This window comes from Stegodyphus dumicola, chromosome 5, assembly GCF_044657685.1.
Source record: "Stegodyphus dumicola isolate Sdum_Otavi_A_Nest chromosome 5, ASM4465768v1".
Lineage (NCBI taxonomy): Eukaryota > Metazoa > Arthropoda > Arachnida > Araneae > Eresidae > Stegodyphus > Stegodyphus dumicola.
The window spans coordinates 203,954,237-203,972,979 of NC_140772.1; the positions used below are offsets into that span (position 1 = coordinate 203,954,237).

At 31.7% G+C, this 18,743-nt stretch overlaps 2 protein-coding genes across 3 annotated transcripts in view; one reads left to right on the forward strand and one right to left on the reverse strand.

Moving 5' to 3' along the window:
• Positions 1-4,833: 4,833 nt before the first annotated feature.
• On the reverse strand, positions 4,834-6,410 carry lmgA (anaphase promoting complex subunit lemming A). Its single transcript, XM_085817574.1, has one exon. It carries the CDS (start codon positions 6,308-6,310, stop codon positions 6,011-6,013), a length of 300 nt encoding a protein of 99 aa, XP_085673700.1. The 5' UTR covers positions 6,311-6,410; the 3' UTR covers positions 4,834-6,010.
• A 2,729-nt stretch (positions 6,411-9,139) lies between these two features.
• The window catches only part of LOC118203851 (uncharacterized), a 37,919-nt gene continuing 28,315 nt past the window's right edge, over positions 9,140-18,743 (forward strand). For both annotated transcript variants that reach the window (XM_085817575.1, XM_085817576.1), the window contains exons 1-2: positions 9,140-9,687; positions 15,999-16,044. In XM_085817575.1, coding sequence (XP_085673701.1) covers positions 9,580-9,687; positions 15,999-16,044 — 154 coding nt within the window. In that variant the 5' untranslated portion in view covers positions 9,140-9,579. The remainder of the gene's footprint in view (positions 9,688-15,998; positions 16,045-18,743) is intronic.

The following is an 18,743-nucleotide window of genomic DNA, read 5'->3' on the forward strand; positions in this document are numbered from 1 at the left end:
CAAGACCTTGAATGTAATCAGTTCAAAGGTAGATTGTGAATAAACAAAAGAGTATGAATATAAGGAAAATTATACCAAAGATTTATTTGATCCCTTGCTAAATTAATTAATCAGTAATGAAAACAAAAATTGAACTCGCATAAGGATGCACATTTATCAAGGGTGCTTTTCTGAAGTTAGAAAATGATACTCATCAGAGACGTACATCTTCAAACAGATGCATTCCTAACAAGGTTACTTTAGGTAACAAGGCTTTTGAAACAGTTGCCGATTTGCATATGGGTGCAAATATCTTTATGATGCAGGGCCGTTCCTAGTGAGGGTGTTAGAGCGTAAAAGAAAGCGGGCTTCGAAAATCGGGAGCGGCCGGACTTTCACAATACCACACCTATGTATTTTAAATTCATTTTAAATACTTTCTCATATGTAAGTACTTGTTATACAATTTGTCATATGTAAGTACTTGTTAGAGTTTGACATATGTTAGTTCGTTATACAATTTGTCATATGTAAGTACTTAGTGATTACTAAATATAAATTTTATTAATCATTGAGAATTATTATTATAATTTTTTTTTTAATTTGGGGGCAGTAATCTTAGAAAAGTATGCAGGCATCCAATGATCTAGGAATAGCCCTGTTATGATGTACTCCTTATCAAATTATCTTGATTCAAGGCCAACTAGATATCTAGTTGGCTTGTTTGATTCTTTTAACAGAGCACTTGCGATCTAGAATTTCAAAGCCGTATTTATGGATGAAGTGTCCTTTTTTGTAAAGAGGTCTTCGAGATCTAAGTGTAGACTATGGTTCCAGAAGAACTCACTGCTACCCAGTCACATGCTGCTTAACTCTTTCGCATCGAAGTCGCCCCAAACGCCCGAGCATTCAGACATTGGCTGGACGCCCGAAACGCCTGAATACTTTCCTACCTAGTGCTTTCCCCCCATCACGTTACTGCATTACTCATTGCTTTCAGTTGTTATTAAATGGCATGTCAATCATTCTTTTGAAGCTACTAAAAGTAGTTCTATTATTTTAATGCCCCTTCTCTTTTCTTTGTTTAATGTCAGTGTTTATCTTTTGATGCCCGAAGTTGCAATCCCGTCCCAAGGGGGAACTTCACACAGAGTGAAAGAAGTTCTCGCTTTACTTTAGTAGGTTATTGTTCGCGCTGTAGTATTCAATTTGTCATGGGGGAAGGTAAAGCATTCGAGGAGAAATTCTTAGACACGGGCGTTTTCGATGTTTGGGGAAAAGAGATTTTGCCCTCTCTCGATGCGAAAGAGTTAACACTGCTTCGCGATTAATATTTAAGTGGATGACTGTTTAATGAGCCTATACCTACTACTACCCAATATGGGTACTTGGAAGAGTAAGATTTTTCTAGGCAAGATTTCACATGCTTTCTGAAGATAATCCCACGACTCTGAGCCACTTTTTGCTATTCCAATCCAAGGGGTTCCAGCCCATTACAACATTCACGAAAATGAGTGTTTAGTGAAACTTTTGCGAAATGATGGACTGAAAGATGGTGAACCTGTGTCAAAGCCCTCATATTCACCAGACTTATTTAGCACAAATTTTTTTTGGGGGAAAAGAGAGAGCCGGATTTACTTGATAAGGCTCTAAGCTATTTGAGATATGGGTGATCTTTGCAAGTCTGTTATACTATGCTTTAATTTTTGTGGGGGCCCTAAGCTATAGCTTGTGTAGCTTATACATAAATCCTGCACTAGGAAGACACTTGAGACCAATGTGCAGTAAATGCCTGTTGTTTCTGATCCAGGGCTTGCTGCAATAACTGCAAAAGTTGCTACCACTAACCTACAAAATTAAAGGTGCCTTCAAAAATATTTGGCAATCCATGTGGAGTTATACAGGGGATGAATAATTGAAAATTAGCTGAAATTTTAAACATCATTTTTAAAACCCTATTACGTGACTATAAGTTTTCTTAATTGATCATCTTACATTTATGCAATCGGGCCAAAACTCTATTTATACTGTTATTAAAATTTGATAAGGCAGTGATAATATTTGATATGCTATGATAATATAAGTAAACTGGAACCATTCTAGCTAATAACTGAAGCTTTAAAAATACTTACATTTTTATTAAATAAGTGCTTTTTAGTTTCAAAATTAAAATTTTTTTGTTTCAAAAATGTTATTTAGAATTGCAAATAGGCAGACTGGTGAGCATCATGGATGATTAATAACTGCTCTGCGTATCATTCTCAAATGTGAAAAGTATTTTAACTATTCAGGTATCCCCGCAATAAGTGCACATTACACAAAGTACCCTGCTTTATAATATGATGCAGCTGGGGCACTTCACATAAGTAGAAACCATTGGGAAAGGGTACTTTTTAGTATAACTGTTTTCATAAGCTACATCATTCTGTTTGAAATACTTTACTGTATTTAATTTTAATCAAATTAGAAAGCAGTATTATTAATTCTGAACTGTAGAAACATGACCTTGAATATAATCAGTTCAAAGGTAGATTGTGAATAAACAAAAGAGTATGAATATAAGGAAAATTATACCATATAAAAATCTTATATTTGTTTACTGACAATAAATAGCAGTTCTAATTTCAATAATAGTATTCACAAAAATGTGCATGAACTTCTTAATAAATGTTGCCCAAAATTATTAATGAATGCATTATTCAATGCAACTGTAACTTTCAGAGCCAAAACTTTCGAGCACACCCACAGAAGATGCCTCATGTATTCGAAGTAAGTGCTAATTTTTATTAATACATTTTATTTGTGTATATTTAAAATATATTATGATATAAATTAACTTTAATTCCATATATTGTTGGAGGATACTAATGAGTACTTTCTCTAATTTTCAATATTTCTAGTACTGCTATGATAAATTCTTGAAACACTACTGTAAATGAATTTATGACAATTATTATGTAATGAGTAATGAAATTTACAAAATGTTAATATTTTTAATTACAAAATATAATGTATTAAACATTAATATTTTAAGTAGTTAGTTCATATTTATATTTTATTATATTAGTACTTAGCTAATATTTTAAATTTACAAAAGGTTAATTTTTATGTTTATGAATAATGAAATTTACAAAAGGTTAATAAATGCATTTCAAACTAGTATATGTTACTTTAGTTTCTTAGATTCTGTTATTAAAAGAAAATAAAAAAATATTTCAAAGTGAAGGAAATCAAATTCAATTATAATAGGCAAGTTTTGTACCAGTGTTAGAAATATTTTTTATGATTAAATATTGTAAATGGTAAAAATATTAAGAAGTGTGTATTTTTTAATCCCTCAATTTATTACAAGTAATTTATGATTATAATTTAAAAGCTAAAATTAAATTATCATGAGTAAATTTTGTGCCAATGGTAATAATACAACAATCATCGTAAATGATGATTTCTGTGAAAAATTCGTACAGTCATTGGAATCCACTAGTGGTGGAGTGATAGCCACTGAACAGTGGTAGTTCAGGCTGGCTATATGAGAGTTTTAGTAGTTTTCCATAGATGTAATGTGAATCTGAGCCAGTTTCTCATAAAAAGTATTTATGAAGGCATCCTTCTTCTGCTAGCCAGCATATGTATTTATTTTCTATTCATAATTCTCTCTTATTTCTTAATTCTAAATCTTACTTCTGAAGAGAAGAAGTGTTGCATCTATAGGTCGAAAAATATGGTCAATATGTTTGCAAAATCCTGTCAGTTTTGGAAAGCATTTAAATAAACTAAATAATTTGTATGTGATGGAAAAAAAAAAAAAAAAAATCATTCACTATTTTATGTACTGAATAATTAATCAGGGAACAAAGTATATTGTAATGTTCCTTTATTTTGTAACCAGAGTTATTTTATGCTTTATGGATCTTTACTGTCAATTTCCTCCATCCGTTTTCTCACCAGAATCCAAATGAAGTTTTTATTTTGTAAAACAAACCGTGTTTTGCCTTTTGAGGCCACATTAATAGGTTGCTAGATAAGAAAAGATTTGTAGTCTTCAGCCTTGCATTATAATTGCTGATAATTGAATTCCATGCCAGTTAAGTTTTTAACCAACTTTGCATTAAATTGATTTGTGCAGCCTTTGGGCTACAAATTTATTTGAATTTAAATTTTACATTTGAACTTAATTGTTATCATAAGTTATCTTGCCACAAGTGGTTGACTGAGTCGTAAGCACAAAGTGTGCCTTCTGTTCTGTACATCTAAACTTTATAATAGAATAAAAGTATATCTTAACTTAATAAGAATATATCTAAACTTTATGATAATAACATTTAAAGACATTGAAATCAGTATCTAAGTGCTTGCCATGTAGTCAAATTTTTATATATAAATTGTACTCTTACTTTTATTATAGAGTTTTTATTACAAAAAATTCAGATTTCTGTTAGATAAAATGTTTAAGTAATGTAGAAAATTTGCATAAAATTTAAAATAAAAAGTCGACTGTTATGTCAACATACTATTAATAAAAGTAATAATACTCAGTGAAGGTTATTCATATATAGCTGTTAGGTTGTAAGATTTACAAAATTTGAGAACTCTAAATTATAAGCAATATATTCCATAATCTAAGCAACATTATATTTTTTATAGTCAGACAAATTATGAAAATGTTATAAAAGCAATAATGAAACCTAATTTTGGTCCTGATTTGAACCTAAGAATTCATGCAATTACACATCCCTATAGTTCTAATATGAGGTAAATAAGTATTTTTAGACCTTGGTAATTTTGATCTCCTTAGCAAAGGAAACACCAAGAGTTTACCTCATGCTACTGAAAATGTGTTTTTTTTTCCTTGGGGGGGGGGGGTGGAGTTTATAATAATATGCAGAGTTGAAAAAATGTCAAGACTCCTGTGATGTAATATTAAAAGCACCAGTTTTAACTATAAAAAATTTGGCTTTTTAAAAAATATTTTAAATGTTGTGCTTTCCTAACACAAAAGTAACTTTAAGAAAAACACACAATTTATCCCTCCTGCCATCAAAGCTCTGATACCTATCAAATTCGTTAAAGTTACGTGGACAGAAATGGCGGCATGTTTGAAGCTCAGTATTTAGGGTTACCAAGGTTATCATAATTTTTCATTTATCGCTCCAAAATGTCGCCAAACAAATTTCTCGCCAAAAAGGACTAATACTAAAGCTGTGACAAAATCATTAATTTAACATGATTGATTTTATTAATGGTACTGAGCAATATATATATATATATTGCTTTTACTGTATGTTTTAAACTTACAGTTTTTCTAGATTTATAAAAATAGTTTATGTATTTATTATTTATAAAAGAGTAGCTTTCTTGATTGATTTTAACTGTGAATATCGAAATATATAAAATGCAAGAAATTTTCCTCATAATTAGCAGATCATATCTGAAGGAACGGCGATAAGTAACGTCAGGATGTAACAAAAAAATTGCCATAAGTTCTTGTTTTTGGCATGTTTGGTAGTTTAAAATTGTTTTCCCTCGGACAGGGAAAACACTTTTGTCAATCCATGATGGTGGCAAAAAAATCGCCAAGGGGTGGTTACGGATAATTTACCATCTTTAACACACAATGCATTATTTTATGACACTTAATTAGGCTATTAAGTTTTACTACCATATGCTTAATATATTGTTTTGTTTGCTAACTTGAATTTAGATGCACTAAAAATCAGGTTTACAAAATATCACATTTACGGCTCGGCTCATCGTCGATGAATCGCGAGCTTGGCGAGTAAAAATGCAACGGCGCCAACGGGTTCTCTGCGGATGAAAACCCAAATTATACTCTCACACCATTTACGTAGCAACTTTCGCAAATAAAGAATTCGTGAGCAATATGCAAAGCACACGTTTAAAATTTAGTTTCACACAATAATTTCTCTTGCTTAAAGCCTTGCTATCAGATTTGACATTTTTCTTTGCAACTATGTCCATACATAATAATTTGTGCAAATATAAATTTCTAGCAATATTGATTACGCTGAATTTATTCCTTGAATTTCCATTCTTGTCTGCACATTGGACACTCCTGATTTTGCGGAGAAGAAGTCAACCATTTCATAATACAGTGAATGTGAAAACAATGCGTACATTTACCCCATACTAACGGACAATCATCTCCAGGCAGTTTACAATCAGGACAACAACCATCAAAGGGCATTCTACAAATACCACAGTTATCATCATTTGCCACCCACCGCCAGGTTGCTACAGCAGTGTAATTTTTTATGGTAATTTTCATACTTTTAACATTATCCGCAGTCGATGTATCCATGAGGTTATCCATCTCGTTGCTATAAGGTACAGATGTACGCTTATCAAGTGTATTAGGTGGTCTAGTATCGCTTACCGACGAACAGACTGGTACCGAGCTCAGACAGACAGACAGACAAAGTAGACAGATGTCTTGTTTTGCACCCGCTAAGTCTTTCTGCACTGATGGGCGAAAAATCAAGCATAGGTGCGAAGGAAAGGTATATAGAAAGGGGGCAATTTCGAGATTTAGAGGATAGTAAAAAGGAACTTCGTATTGTTTTATACGAGTTCAAAAGGCCCGAAAGAAAAGTTGAGACAAAATAAATTAAAAAATAAATGGCCCATAGTGAAATCGAGAGGACAGAAATTTATAAAGATATATATATATATATATATAAAAGGGCCAATGGAGGAAAAGGAAGAGAAGAAAAACCTAATTTGCTAATACGTATGAGTATGATGACGGTGGAACTATGTGATGAGTGTAGGTAAGAAAATTAGGTAAATAATATTATTTTAAGATAGTTGTGTCCACAGTCAGTGAATATTTGCATCGAGGAGGCACTAAATATTTAACATATTTAAAAATTTACTCGATATACAGGGAGAGGGAAGGGAAAAAAAAAAAAAAAAAAAAACAGGTGAAAACATAAGTACATTATGCAGTAATAGAGCATATCGACTTGTGAATTTTTATAAGTAGTTTAATTGTCACATTGTATTCTTTCATATATACTGTACACTTGAATATACGGTAGATTCCATCAGGTAGTACGTAGAGGAAGAAAAACAATTTATAAATAAATAAATATATAGATAAATAAATAAATATATTTTTTAAGTATATAAACAAGTAAATACAGCATATAATCATGGTAAGGAGAACTTAACAACATAGAATAGTTATATCTAGTTGCGCATAGAAATTATAGTATCATATAATAACTTCAGTAGGATTGAGGAATTACACGTTTGATAGAAATGCAAAAAGGGGGAAAAATTAATAAAAAGAGAAGAAAAATTTAGACTTATTTTATTTATAAATATAAGATGAAAGGGTAATTATTGAAAAAGAAAAAAAAAATGGAAAAAAAAAAATGGGGGATAAGGTAAAAAGGAAAGTTCTTACAGTTTTGCAGGAGTGTCTCAAACCAATTTCCTTGTTTTGGTTCTTCTTGTGTCGCTTGGCGTCTCGATTTCGATGTCCTGATCGGCTCCCGAGAACTTGACGATGCCAAAGAACTATGACTTTCAGTACACTGGAATCTAGATATCAGTCTAGAATAGTTAGTGCATGGATTTTCAGAAATCTTTGGGACAGAGTCTAAATCCAAATGGATAAAAGGAATGGACGGAGGATTTTATTTAGTAGGGAAAGGGGGAGATAGAGTGGCCCCTTTCGAGTTATTAGAGAGAAGAGAAATATATAAGGTAAATAATTATAATAGAGGGAAGAGAGACCGGGAAAGCTTGAGATATCCATAGAGTAAAGGGAAAGCGAAGGATGGTAAGGTCAGGAAAATTCAGATAATGTAGCATTAATTCATATATTCGTGCAAACTTGCCCATGTAAGGTGATTGATAAGATTTCTAAGAGTAAGGACAGATATATGTGAAAAAATGTATAGATAAGTGCGTCTTGAGGAGGAATATTTTGAGAGCAGGATTTGGAGATGGAGGTAATATGGAAATAGAATGAGGGAGCAGAAGAGCCGGAGATGAATATGTGCATGACCTATTTCAGAATAAGAAGGTAGAGCAGGTGATGAGCTGGCGTGGTGAAGTGAAGATATAAATTAGAATAGGAACAGAGACATAAATTTGGATACTTACTTATTTCGGAGGTTTGTCGGTGCTGGTTGTAGTGTGTTGGAGGTGGCTAGGAGAAGAGTTTCTCGGTTGAGGAACGTTTGTCGAGTAGTATTTTTGTCTCTTACAGAAGTAAGTGCTTTGGACTCTCGGTCTTGTAGTAATGCATAGTAGGGAGAGAAGAGGAAGAAGAAAGTTGAGTATAGTGGACAGATGTTAATGAAGGAGGAAAGCCAGCAGGCATGTAGAGCTCTAGAAGAGGTTGGTGAAGAAGTAGTGGTTGAGGGAGACAGAGGGCTGGAGGTAGAAGGGACAAAGAGGTGATTTAAAGCATATTTATGAAATTGCAGTCTTTGACGAAGTCTCCTAGGAGTTTGAGAATGGTAGAGGAAGAGGAGTAGAGTGCAGCAAGGATAGAGGGGGATTCAGAAAGTGCAAGAAGATGCGTCTGTAGGGTGTTCCTGGGCGCGGAGTAGAGAGATCAATAAAGTAGGAGGTGTTCGAGGGTGTCAGGGACCTTACAGAATAGGCAAAGGGGGGAGTCAATTTTATTAAATTTAAATAGTAATTCGCGGGTGAGGATAGCGCCTGTTCTCAGACGGCGCAGGCAAATGTCAACTTTTTTTGGGGGATGAGAAAGTAGCTTATTGGAGAGAGTGATTGAAGAGAGGGGGCGCCAAGGGTTGTCAGAATGATTTTGTAGATAGGAGGTGAAGTCAGTATGGTACCGAGCTCATGGCGTGATCTCTGGAAAATAGCACCTCAAGGGTACAGATTCTTTGCCAACCATCAAAATTTATGTTAAAATTACCATCAAGTTTCGACGAAATGTAAATAAATGGCGGTACACAATTTTCATTGGTTTATTTAAATTAGTCATTTGTATCTTATTGACAACATAATAGATATTGATATGATTATGCATAAAATACACAGTAGTGAACACAGGAAAGCAAATGCTAAAAATTACACATTATTATTATTATTATTGAAAACGTGTGAAACTTTACGGAGTAAAATATACAACTTTTGATGGGTGGCAACGGTGCCTTTTATGTTTACTTTTGTGAATGTCGGTGAAGTAGCATGTCAATTAAGATTTATCAGATATTTTTATATAGCTTACTCGTAATACCGGGAAAGAAATTTTCGCTCAAAAATAATAATAAATAAATACACAAACAAAATCAGCTTTTTTTTATTGACTTGTCGTTTCTGTCAAAATGCGGAATAGGGCAAGCTGGTTTGCTGAACATCATAAATTTGCATTATTCGATCTTTCTAGATACGGCCATTGTGTAAAGAATATTGATATTTTAAACATATATAGTTATTTTGAGCTATCATTATAGTACTTAAGTTACATATTTTACATTATTTTGGCAGTTTAAAAAGGAGGCGGAAAATGAAACTTTTCTTTTACATCCAGCTATTATTTCTGTACAGTAGTATAATTTAATGTAGGAGATTAGTACCGGAATTACAAGAAAAATGTGGTTGTTTTATATTTTTCTTTTCACGCTGAGCGAATGTTTTCCTCAGTCTCCTCTATGGCAAGAAATGTGTGAAGACAGGAAGATCAATGATTGTTCGTTTCAGGTAGCTTTGTTTCTTAATTTGCGTGTTTCAAAATATCGTTAATACATTACCCAAGATGTTTATTAAATTTGTCTTTTTGACAGTCTGCATCATTGATACAAAACTAGTAGATAAGATGAGAACTTTTATAGATATCTGTAGATAGAAGAAGCCTGTAAAAGAATTTAATGTTTTTAATCGTGTTGCTTTTTAGAAATAAATTGATCAGTGCTAAATTTAATTAAAAAGAGTAGGCTGAAATCCATTTCATTATATTTGTTGCTTATTAACTTGTAACTTAAGTCCCGAAGTAGTATACCTAGAATTTTCACCTGCTCATGTCATGATTCTTGTTTTCAGTGCTGATAACAAAAAATTTAATATACGTTCTTAATAAAATAATGGTTAGATATTTCAGAAAGCATTTTTTTATTTCTTGTTGATCACACAATTTAAATTTTATGCTCATGTTTTAAATATTGGTCATTTTAAGTTATATTGCCTAAGAATGACATGAATAAATATATAAAAATATGCATAGTATGTCTTAAAGTTATGCTTCTAGACAGAAACGTGGGAACATATAAAAATGCTTATGTCTAGTAAAAGAATATTTTTTGTCACTAAAAATATTAAACCATTTAGTTGTTGTATATATAATACACCACTTTCCTTAAGAAGCTGAAATGAAGCTTTAATCAACTAAAACTGCACATAAAACAGAACATCAAATGTTATGTTGTAAGAACAATATTTAAACTAAGAATGACTGTTGCCATTCAGTGTAATATAATTTTAATACTGCCGATAATAGTAAATATTATACTACATTAGTTGCCTGTAAATATTGCTGAGCATCAGAAATTGTGGTACTCCTGTGATGCCACTCGGATGTCTGATAAAATTATTCATAGTAAAAGTCAAACTTACGACATCAAAATAAAAATGTATTTTGATTAATTAATCCTCCAAATGGCCAACTCACTAAAAATATTTATCATGATGTCTTTAGAAATACTTTTAAAAACATGCCCAGACAATTAAGGCAATGTATATAGTGAAAAGTGATTTTGGAATTCTAATCAAGAAAATACCATTTACTGATGGCCATGTTAGAAACTTGAGGTTCTGGGGTCAAACAAACCATTAGCTCCTCAGAAATTTATTAAGGACATATATAAATCACAACAGGAAAGGTACTTAGATGTTGTAATTTATATTTGTTAATGAAATCTGTTGATTTAAGTAATATTTGCTATTTCATAATTTTTTCTCTTTATTCAGCATAAATGATAGAAATTTTCTGGTATGTATGGCAAAATCCCTTGAGATTTAATAGTATTTATGCGTGACATTTTGGGGAAACTTTGAAATTTCAAGGTCAAATCTTGTTTGTAATGTTAATAGGCATGTTAACAGATTATTTTAAACAGATGTTTTTCATGTTCAGGTTATTTTAAAGAAGCAGAAATGCTGAATGATGTGAACTTGTGATTGTGTGTATGAATGTAAAATAAAAATTGGGGTAGGGAATAGACTGGCCTAGGATGAATCCAACTAAATAAATAAAATAAAAGTTACAAGGGTAATCAAAAAATATTTATTAACAATAAATACGAAGTACAAAAGAAAATTAAGAGGCATACTTGCTGATCACAATCACTAAATATATATCTGTTTTTCACACAATCACCAAATCCATGTCAGTATTTATCAACACAGGACCAACTTGTTTAACCCTTTGAGGGGCAGTATATAAAATAATTTAAATTGTGGTAAAATTTTGCATGAACTATAACTTATAGACCCTAAGGACACAAAATTGAGACTTAAAAAAATCTAGAGCGAAATCCTTTTATACCGGTGCCCAAGACATTTTTTTCCAGGTAGCTGCCAATTTGTAATTTTTGTTTTTTTTAAATTAATTTTTCGTAATTTTTGTTTTTTTAAATTAATTTTTGATGTGCATCTGTAGAGATGAGTGCTTGAATATAGTTATGTAAGTCTGAAGAGAAAAACTTTTAAAATTTCCGTAGAAATTTAAAATTTTAAAAATAAAATTTATGTTTTTATGCACTTTGATGATGCAACCCAGCTGAATATACTTATGTAAAATATGAGTAAAAAACTTTTCAACTTGATTTAAAGTCAATATTATTATTTTATAAAAAAAAATAGCAAATATAACACTGCATGCGTGAATTGTATCATGCTGTAACTGAACTAGTATAATATTACAAGCAGATATAACTCGGCCGAAAATTTTAAAAATTGAAAAATGAAACGCTTTGACTCAGCTGAGAAAGTATGTTGCATTTTTGAAGTTATATTTTATGCTTTAGATAATATGTGAAAAAACCATGCTTCATGCTATGATATGAAAAATTGCCCCCTCCCCTCCACGCACACACACTAGATCATCAAAGACCGTAAGGGTCCCTTTTTTATTTTTTGTAAATATAGGTTGCAATATATCTTTTTGTTCAGAAAGAAATGCCGTTAAATAATTTTATTATTTGATACACCTCAAAGCTCTTATTTCGATTTTCAACCCCTTTGGCTTCCTAGGGGCTTCTTTTCAACTCTTGGATAAATTTTAGTGTGCATCTAAAAAGGGCTTTAGAAATATTCTTTCACCAACTGTGAAAATTTATTTCGGACACAACCTATTTGTATCAACCAGAGGGCAAATTTCTCTTGTGTTCTCTAGTCTTTCATCTTAAATCAACAAAGAATTTCTCTAAAGAATAAAAACATGCTTTCAAATCAGCAGTTTTTGTTATTACAGTATGAGATGGACCTAAAGTGCATTTCCATTTTAAGTGAGCTTTCCCTTTGTGTGATCTTATCACACCACACAAAGGGAAGAAGGCATGACTACCGAATGACAAATTAGTTGTCAATCACTTCTTTACATTTTCTTTGCATTCTAAGATTTTGGAAAACACGAAGCAATGGGTGTCTTTTGGGGGCTAACATACCACATTTAACCCCCACAATTGTGTAAAGTTTTTACCACTGACGGCAATTTTGAAATCGATGAGTCTTTCTCTTGGGAAAGGGATAAGTGCTGAAAAAAAAATTTTAGTTAAACACAGATGAATGAAACTTGAGCTGAGTAAGAATACATGAAACTAATATACTTGTATTCAGTCCTAGTGCAGGGTCAGTAAACCCCCCATCCCTTCACGAACACAGTGAATCCTAAACAACTTATAAATTAATCATGAAAAATTATTACATCATAAACTGTTATAATAATAAAGAAATTCTCTCATGTCACAGAGCAGTAAAGGAGAAGACTGGTGCTGCCATCTATTGGTGTGGTACCCCAGTGTGGGCACCGGTATATATTATATACTGGTATATATATTATATATATATATATTATATAATTTAAACAATTTTAAAACCGTTTAAATAATCTTCTGTTAATTATCACTTCTGACTGAAATGAAGTAAATATATAAGATTCAGCATGTGTATGTTGTATATTTGCAGATTTTGAATTTTTTCTTTCCCTCCAATAGAATTTATCAATCTTCAAACATGATACCTTGGAACGAAGTATACAGTACAAAGTCTTTAATCCGGACATCCATAATCCGGAATGATCTATAAACCGGACCTCAAAGCTACAATCTTTCTGCGCATGTGTAGCGTTTATGCATGTGCATAATACCTTTACGCATGCATATGCATTTATGCATGTGCATAATACGTTTACGCATGCGCATTTAATGTATAACGGACGGTATAAGCTAGGCTAAAATTATCTAATTATCTATTTCAGTTAATGTTGCAGATTGCGTTGTTCCTTAATCTTCTAATTGGATCTGGCTTATTATTTTTTGCAGACTGTTAGAGTAATTTTATAAAAAGTAAGCTTGAACTTTCGATTATGTCGAAAAAAGTTTCCGATTGTTGAGCTGTCAAAGGATCTTCAAAGCGAAAGCATGTTTCGATGTCCATTAAACAAAAAGTGGAATTGCTGCAAAAAATGGATAAATGCATGAAGAAAGGGAACCACTCTGATATGCGCCCTCAAATCACCAAACTTCTTGCCCACGCTGCCTTATTACCATCTAAATTTTTTGTCTACATTTCGAACTTTAAGCCTAAAATGTCTCCAAAAACACGGTTTTCGCACATGCAAAAACCACTTTTTGAACACACAATTTAAGCTAAAAATCTGAAACAAAAAAAAAATTTAGATAGCAAAAATGTAAAGTTTCTAACCAAAAATATTTGACAAGAATCCATGTATACAGAGATATGTTATAACTTAAAAAAACATCTACGAATTGCACAATCTAGGCAATAGACGAATCTACAAACTATGCACACCTTGCTTTAATAAATTAACATAACAACAATAAATTGCAAAGAATACCATGTACACAGCGTTCTATTTCAACTTTAAAAAACATCTACGAATTGCACAATCTAGACGTTATCCACTAATCAACAAAATAAGCTAAAATAAATTTCAAACAATTCAAAAAAAACAACAATAACGACAGAAATTCATACTAAAAAAACAATAAATATAACATTCTACAAAATAAGAGCAAGAATAAAATAAAATGCACTTACCATGAATTAATGCTTTTTTGAACAGCAGAAATACCAATTTCATACCGCCTTTAACATGCCACCACGTAATCACTATCGTATTTATATGACAGCCAGGCACACTATCCAGAAAATTCATACTATGGTTTACAAATAAATAAAATCACAAATCCCTACTTCTATCATGCACAGCCACTAAAAATAATCTCCCAGACCCACTGCCCCTCAACAGGATGGCCAAGATATTTCCTTTTGCCAAACTTCAATTGAACAACTTCCACCATTATATCTTTCCCCCTTATCTCCGCAAACCAACAAGCTCCAGCAAAAGATTTTTCAACTTCAACAGGGTTGCCATACAACATGCAATCATGCCCCAAACCAGCGCAGAACACATATCGCCACATTTGGTGAAATTAGGGCGTATATCAGAGTTGTACCTAGGAAAGTGACAGAGAGGTTAGCGAAAACGAAAAAATTTCGATTGTCAAGTTAGTCGGTATTCTCGGCACAGCAATTACAGGACTTGAACGGCGGGACTTTGTAACTGAACAAGAAATTATGTCTGTTTATAGAATTATAGAGGAAGTATTAGCACAGTAAACAAAACAACTTACATTGAAAGAAATGTTTAATAAAGTAAACAAATAAATATTAAGCTTTTTTTTTTTTGTAAATTTTGATACTTTTTAGATCATAATTGCTCTTTATTTCATAAATTATGGTTTCATATTTTTAATTTTATAATTTCTGCATGCCATCTTACCAGATTTAAATTGATGATCTATAATCCGGAAAAACCCCTAATCCAGAATCGCTGAAGTAAAAACTTTGTACCGGATTAAAAACTTTGTACTGTATTAATTTCATAACTGCTAACTATTGAACATTCATAGCTTGGTGCTGCCATTTAGAATTGAAAGGACACACTAGAAACTTAAGATTATAGCTTTTGGTGTTGAAAAATTAGCATTTTTTAGGAGGTTAAAAAATTGACAAGCAATCAGTATATTTTATATACCAGTGCCCTTCAAAGGGTTAAACTAGCATAATGGAGTGAAGCCTGTTCAGAATGCTTCTTCTGAAGAGAAGCCTGTTCGAGGCAAGTGTTGCTTCAGTTTCAGAAAAAAGACAAAAAGAAAAAGAGTCACCGAATATAAAGTTTGGGCTGTATGGGAGGTGGTACCAGACTTCCCACATCTGCAAAATTACATTAAATTTCAAATATGAACACATTCTTTGCCCATAAGAAATGAATCACAGCTTACATGTGATTTAGACATGTGTGACACTTCAAATGTGACTTTATGTAAAGTAAGCTTATATGTATGCAAAAAAACCAGCATTACAGGCATAACTGTAATTTTTCTCTCTCTATATATATAATTTATTTTCTGAATGTTTTGCCACTGCATTCTTTCTGATGCATCTGCAAAATTACATTAACCACATAACTACTGTAAAGCAACTAGTGCCATCTCTTTCCAAGTCTGGGGGAAAAATCTTCCCTGCACAATAATTGCTTTTCAAATCCTGCTGCTTATAACCTTTTTTCTTTTAAGAGCGGCATCCACTTATGTATATAAAAACTGTATATTTAAAGGGCTATTTTAGTAGCTCAAGACTGGTAAAAATGTTTATCAGTTTAAGAAGTTTTGAGGGCTGGTCTACTTTTATATCCTGTCTGTTTATGTTCAAACAGTACATTTTATGATTTCATTTTTATACTATAATGCTAAAAGTGTGATTTATTTTAGATTGCTGATGCACCTGAAGAAAGTTGTGTAGTTTATAACACAGCAGGTAAAGTTTCATTATAATTTTCATTTTTATTATTGGCTTTCATAATTTTTAGGGTCTTAAGATTAAAAAGTGCATCTTTTATATTAGATAATATTAAATTAAATAATATTGTAGTATGCAATCTATTGCTTCTAAAAATATGCTTATCTTGAATAGTTACTTGTAAAATGCTTTAAATAATTTTGAAGTGAATTGTTATTTTATTTTAATGATTAAAGCACAATTTATAAGCATTAGCCATTTTTTATAATGTAAGTTTCAAATGCATATAAGTCCAGCCTCCTTGAGATAATCATACGCTAATAAATGTAATGGATGAATGATATTCTAAATAGTCTTATTGAAAGTCATTGAATTCTCAAAATTATTTCCTCTTGTAAGCTACCAACTTATCTTTTAGCAAATACATAGAAAAATAGCAGTAATTATAAATCTCAACTCAGTTCAAACTATAGCTCTGAATCCAACTAACTAAAAGTGATAGATCACATACTACATCATTATCAAATTTTATTTGTCATGCTGTTCAAGGAAATGTATATCAAAATTACTAAGCTTCATCAGATAGTTAGGTCATACCCTTTTTTTAAGGTAAATTGTAAGAACATTTTAAAACTATAACTTATCAAGTACTATAATTATTATTTTTAAGATACTTATCAGAATATTCATAAAGCAATATGTATTTTTTAAACTGTGAATGCAGTTCTCCAAGTTGCTAGTCATTATGCCAGCATGATTTCAATTCTCCCCTCGTGCCAGGTATAAAATGTCTTCTACAATTAATAAAATTGTTTATCATTTTAAGTTATTTTTAAATGTTAATTGACTGCTTAACAGTTTTGCCTGTATGTCATATGGGCAACCTGTTTTTGCACAACTTACTGTCATTTTAGTTTTAGTTTTTGACTATCCTTATTATTTATTTTAGTTTACTGTTTCTAAACGGCATTATCTGACCATAATACTGAGGTGTTTTTTTTTTCTCTTGAATTTGTAATGAATCATCTGCTTCCTTACAAATACATTCTGTCACAGTTGCTAAATAATTTGATTTGTAAATTAATAAACTTATATAATTTTTATTATTAAAAACATACAGTAAGTTAAGTTTTTTTGTTCATTTCTTGCTTTAAAATATACCACAAAATATCCTTCCTGCACCATTCTCTCATTTTAAAATAGACCATATGAAGATGATTTATTAAGTTATAGCTAAAATTTTCAGATGTGAAATAAATATGAAATGTAATGCTATGTAAAACGTGGATTACTATGTGCATGTGTCAAAAAAGCCAACATTACAACAGGGGGACTTTATGTAAAGTAAGCTTATATGTATGCAAAAAAAAAAAAAAAAAAAAAAAAAAAAAGCAGCATTACAAGCATAACTGTAATTCCTCTCTCTCTATGTATATAATTTATTTTATAAGTGTGCTTTCAAATTCTGTAATAAGAAATAAGCAATTTTGGAATGGTTTTCTGAAATTAATTGAAATGAGAAGCGGTTAAAACAGCTTTAGGAGTGGAAGATTGACTACTGAGCAGATTTTCAGTCTAGGGCATATTTTTGAAAAATGCATAGAATTTGGAATCAAAACACATAATCTTTTTATCAGTTTTAGAACTGTGTATGATTGCTGATTGCATTAATATGAAATTACTCAATAAAATCATGCATGATTTAAATATGCCAGAAAAGCTTGTTATACTGGTGGCTTTGACTCTTAAGGATACCAAGAAAACAAATTTCTTTTACAAGGTGACCTTAGCGGACAACTTGAGGTCAAAAATAGAATAACGCAGGGGGATGCATTGGCAGGCTTCCTATTTAATATTGCACTTGAAAAAATTATAAAAAACTCTAAAGGAAATATTTATATTAAAGACTATTCAATTACTGGCTTATGCAGATGATATTTGCATTGTTGCTGGTGCTGCTTCTCCTACTCTTAAACAAGCATTCATGGCATTGAAAAAAGTGCAAAAAGATTTTACCTTTCTGTTCACGAAAAATAAGACTAAATATATGCCTTGTTTAAAATCTGACCTACCACTTAATCATTTAGAAATTATAGCTATAGATTTGAACCAGCCTATAGTTTCACATATTTGGGAGAGGAGATATATTATAAAAATGAGATAACTTTTGAAAAAAGAATTTCTGCTTCAAAAAGATATTTTTATGGCCTGAAGAGTTATTTAAAATCCAGCTTTCTGAAGTTAAGAAATAAATTACTTCTTTACAAGAGCCTTATAAGATCTGTTATGACATATGCATCGGAAGATTGGGCACTAACTTTATGTGATTAGGAAGCTTTGGGGATACTTGGTTAAGTCTGTATGAATGGATTATGGAGAAGATCTAATTTAGAGTTATACAAGATCTATATAAAACCTGATGTAGTAGAATTCTTCAAACTACAGAGACTTAAATAGGGTGGTCATCTGGCCAGAATGCATGAAGATCGGTGCTGTAAGAAAATTTTCCTAGCAAAGCCCATGGAACCAGACCTTGGGGTAGAGCCCTGGTGAGATGGATAAGTTATGCTGAAAATGACCTAAACATTCTGAAAGTAAAAAACTGGAAAACAATTGCCAAAAGCAGAGATGGCTGGAGAAGACCAGGGCTCACACTGAGCTGTCGAGTCAATGAAGAAGAGAAGAAGAAAACGTGGTTTAAAACACAAGTTTTGTCC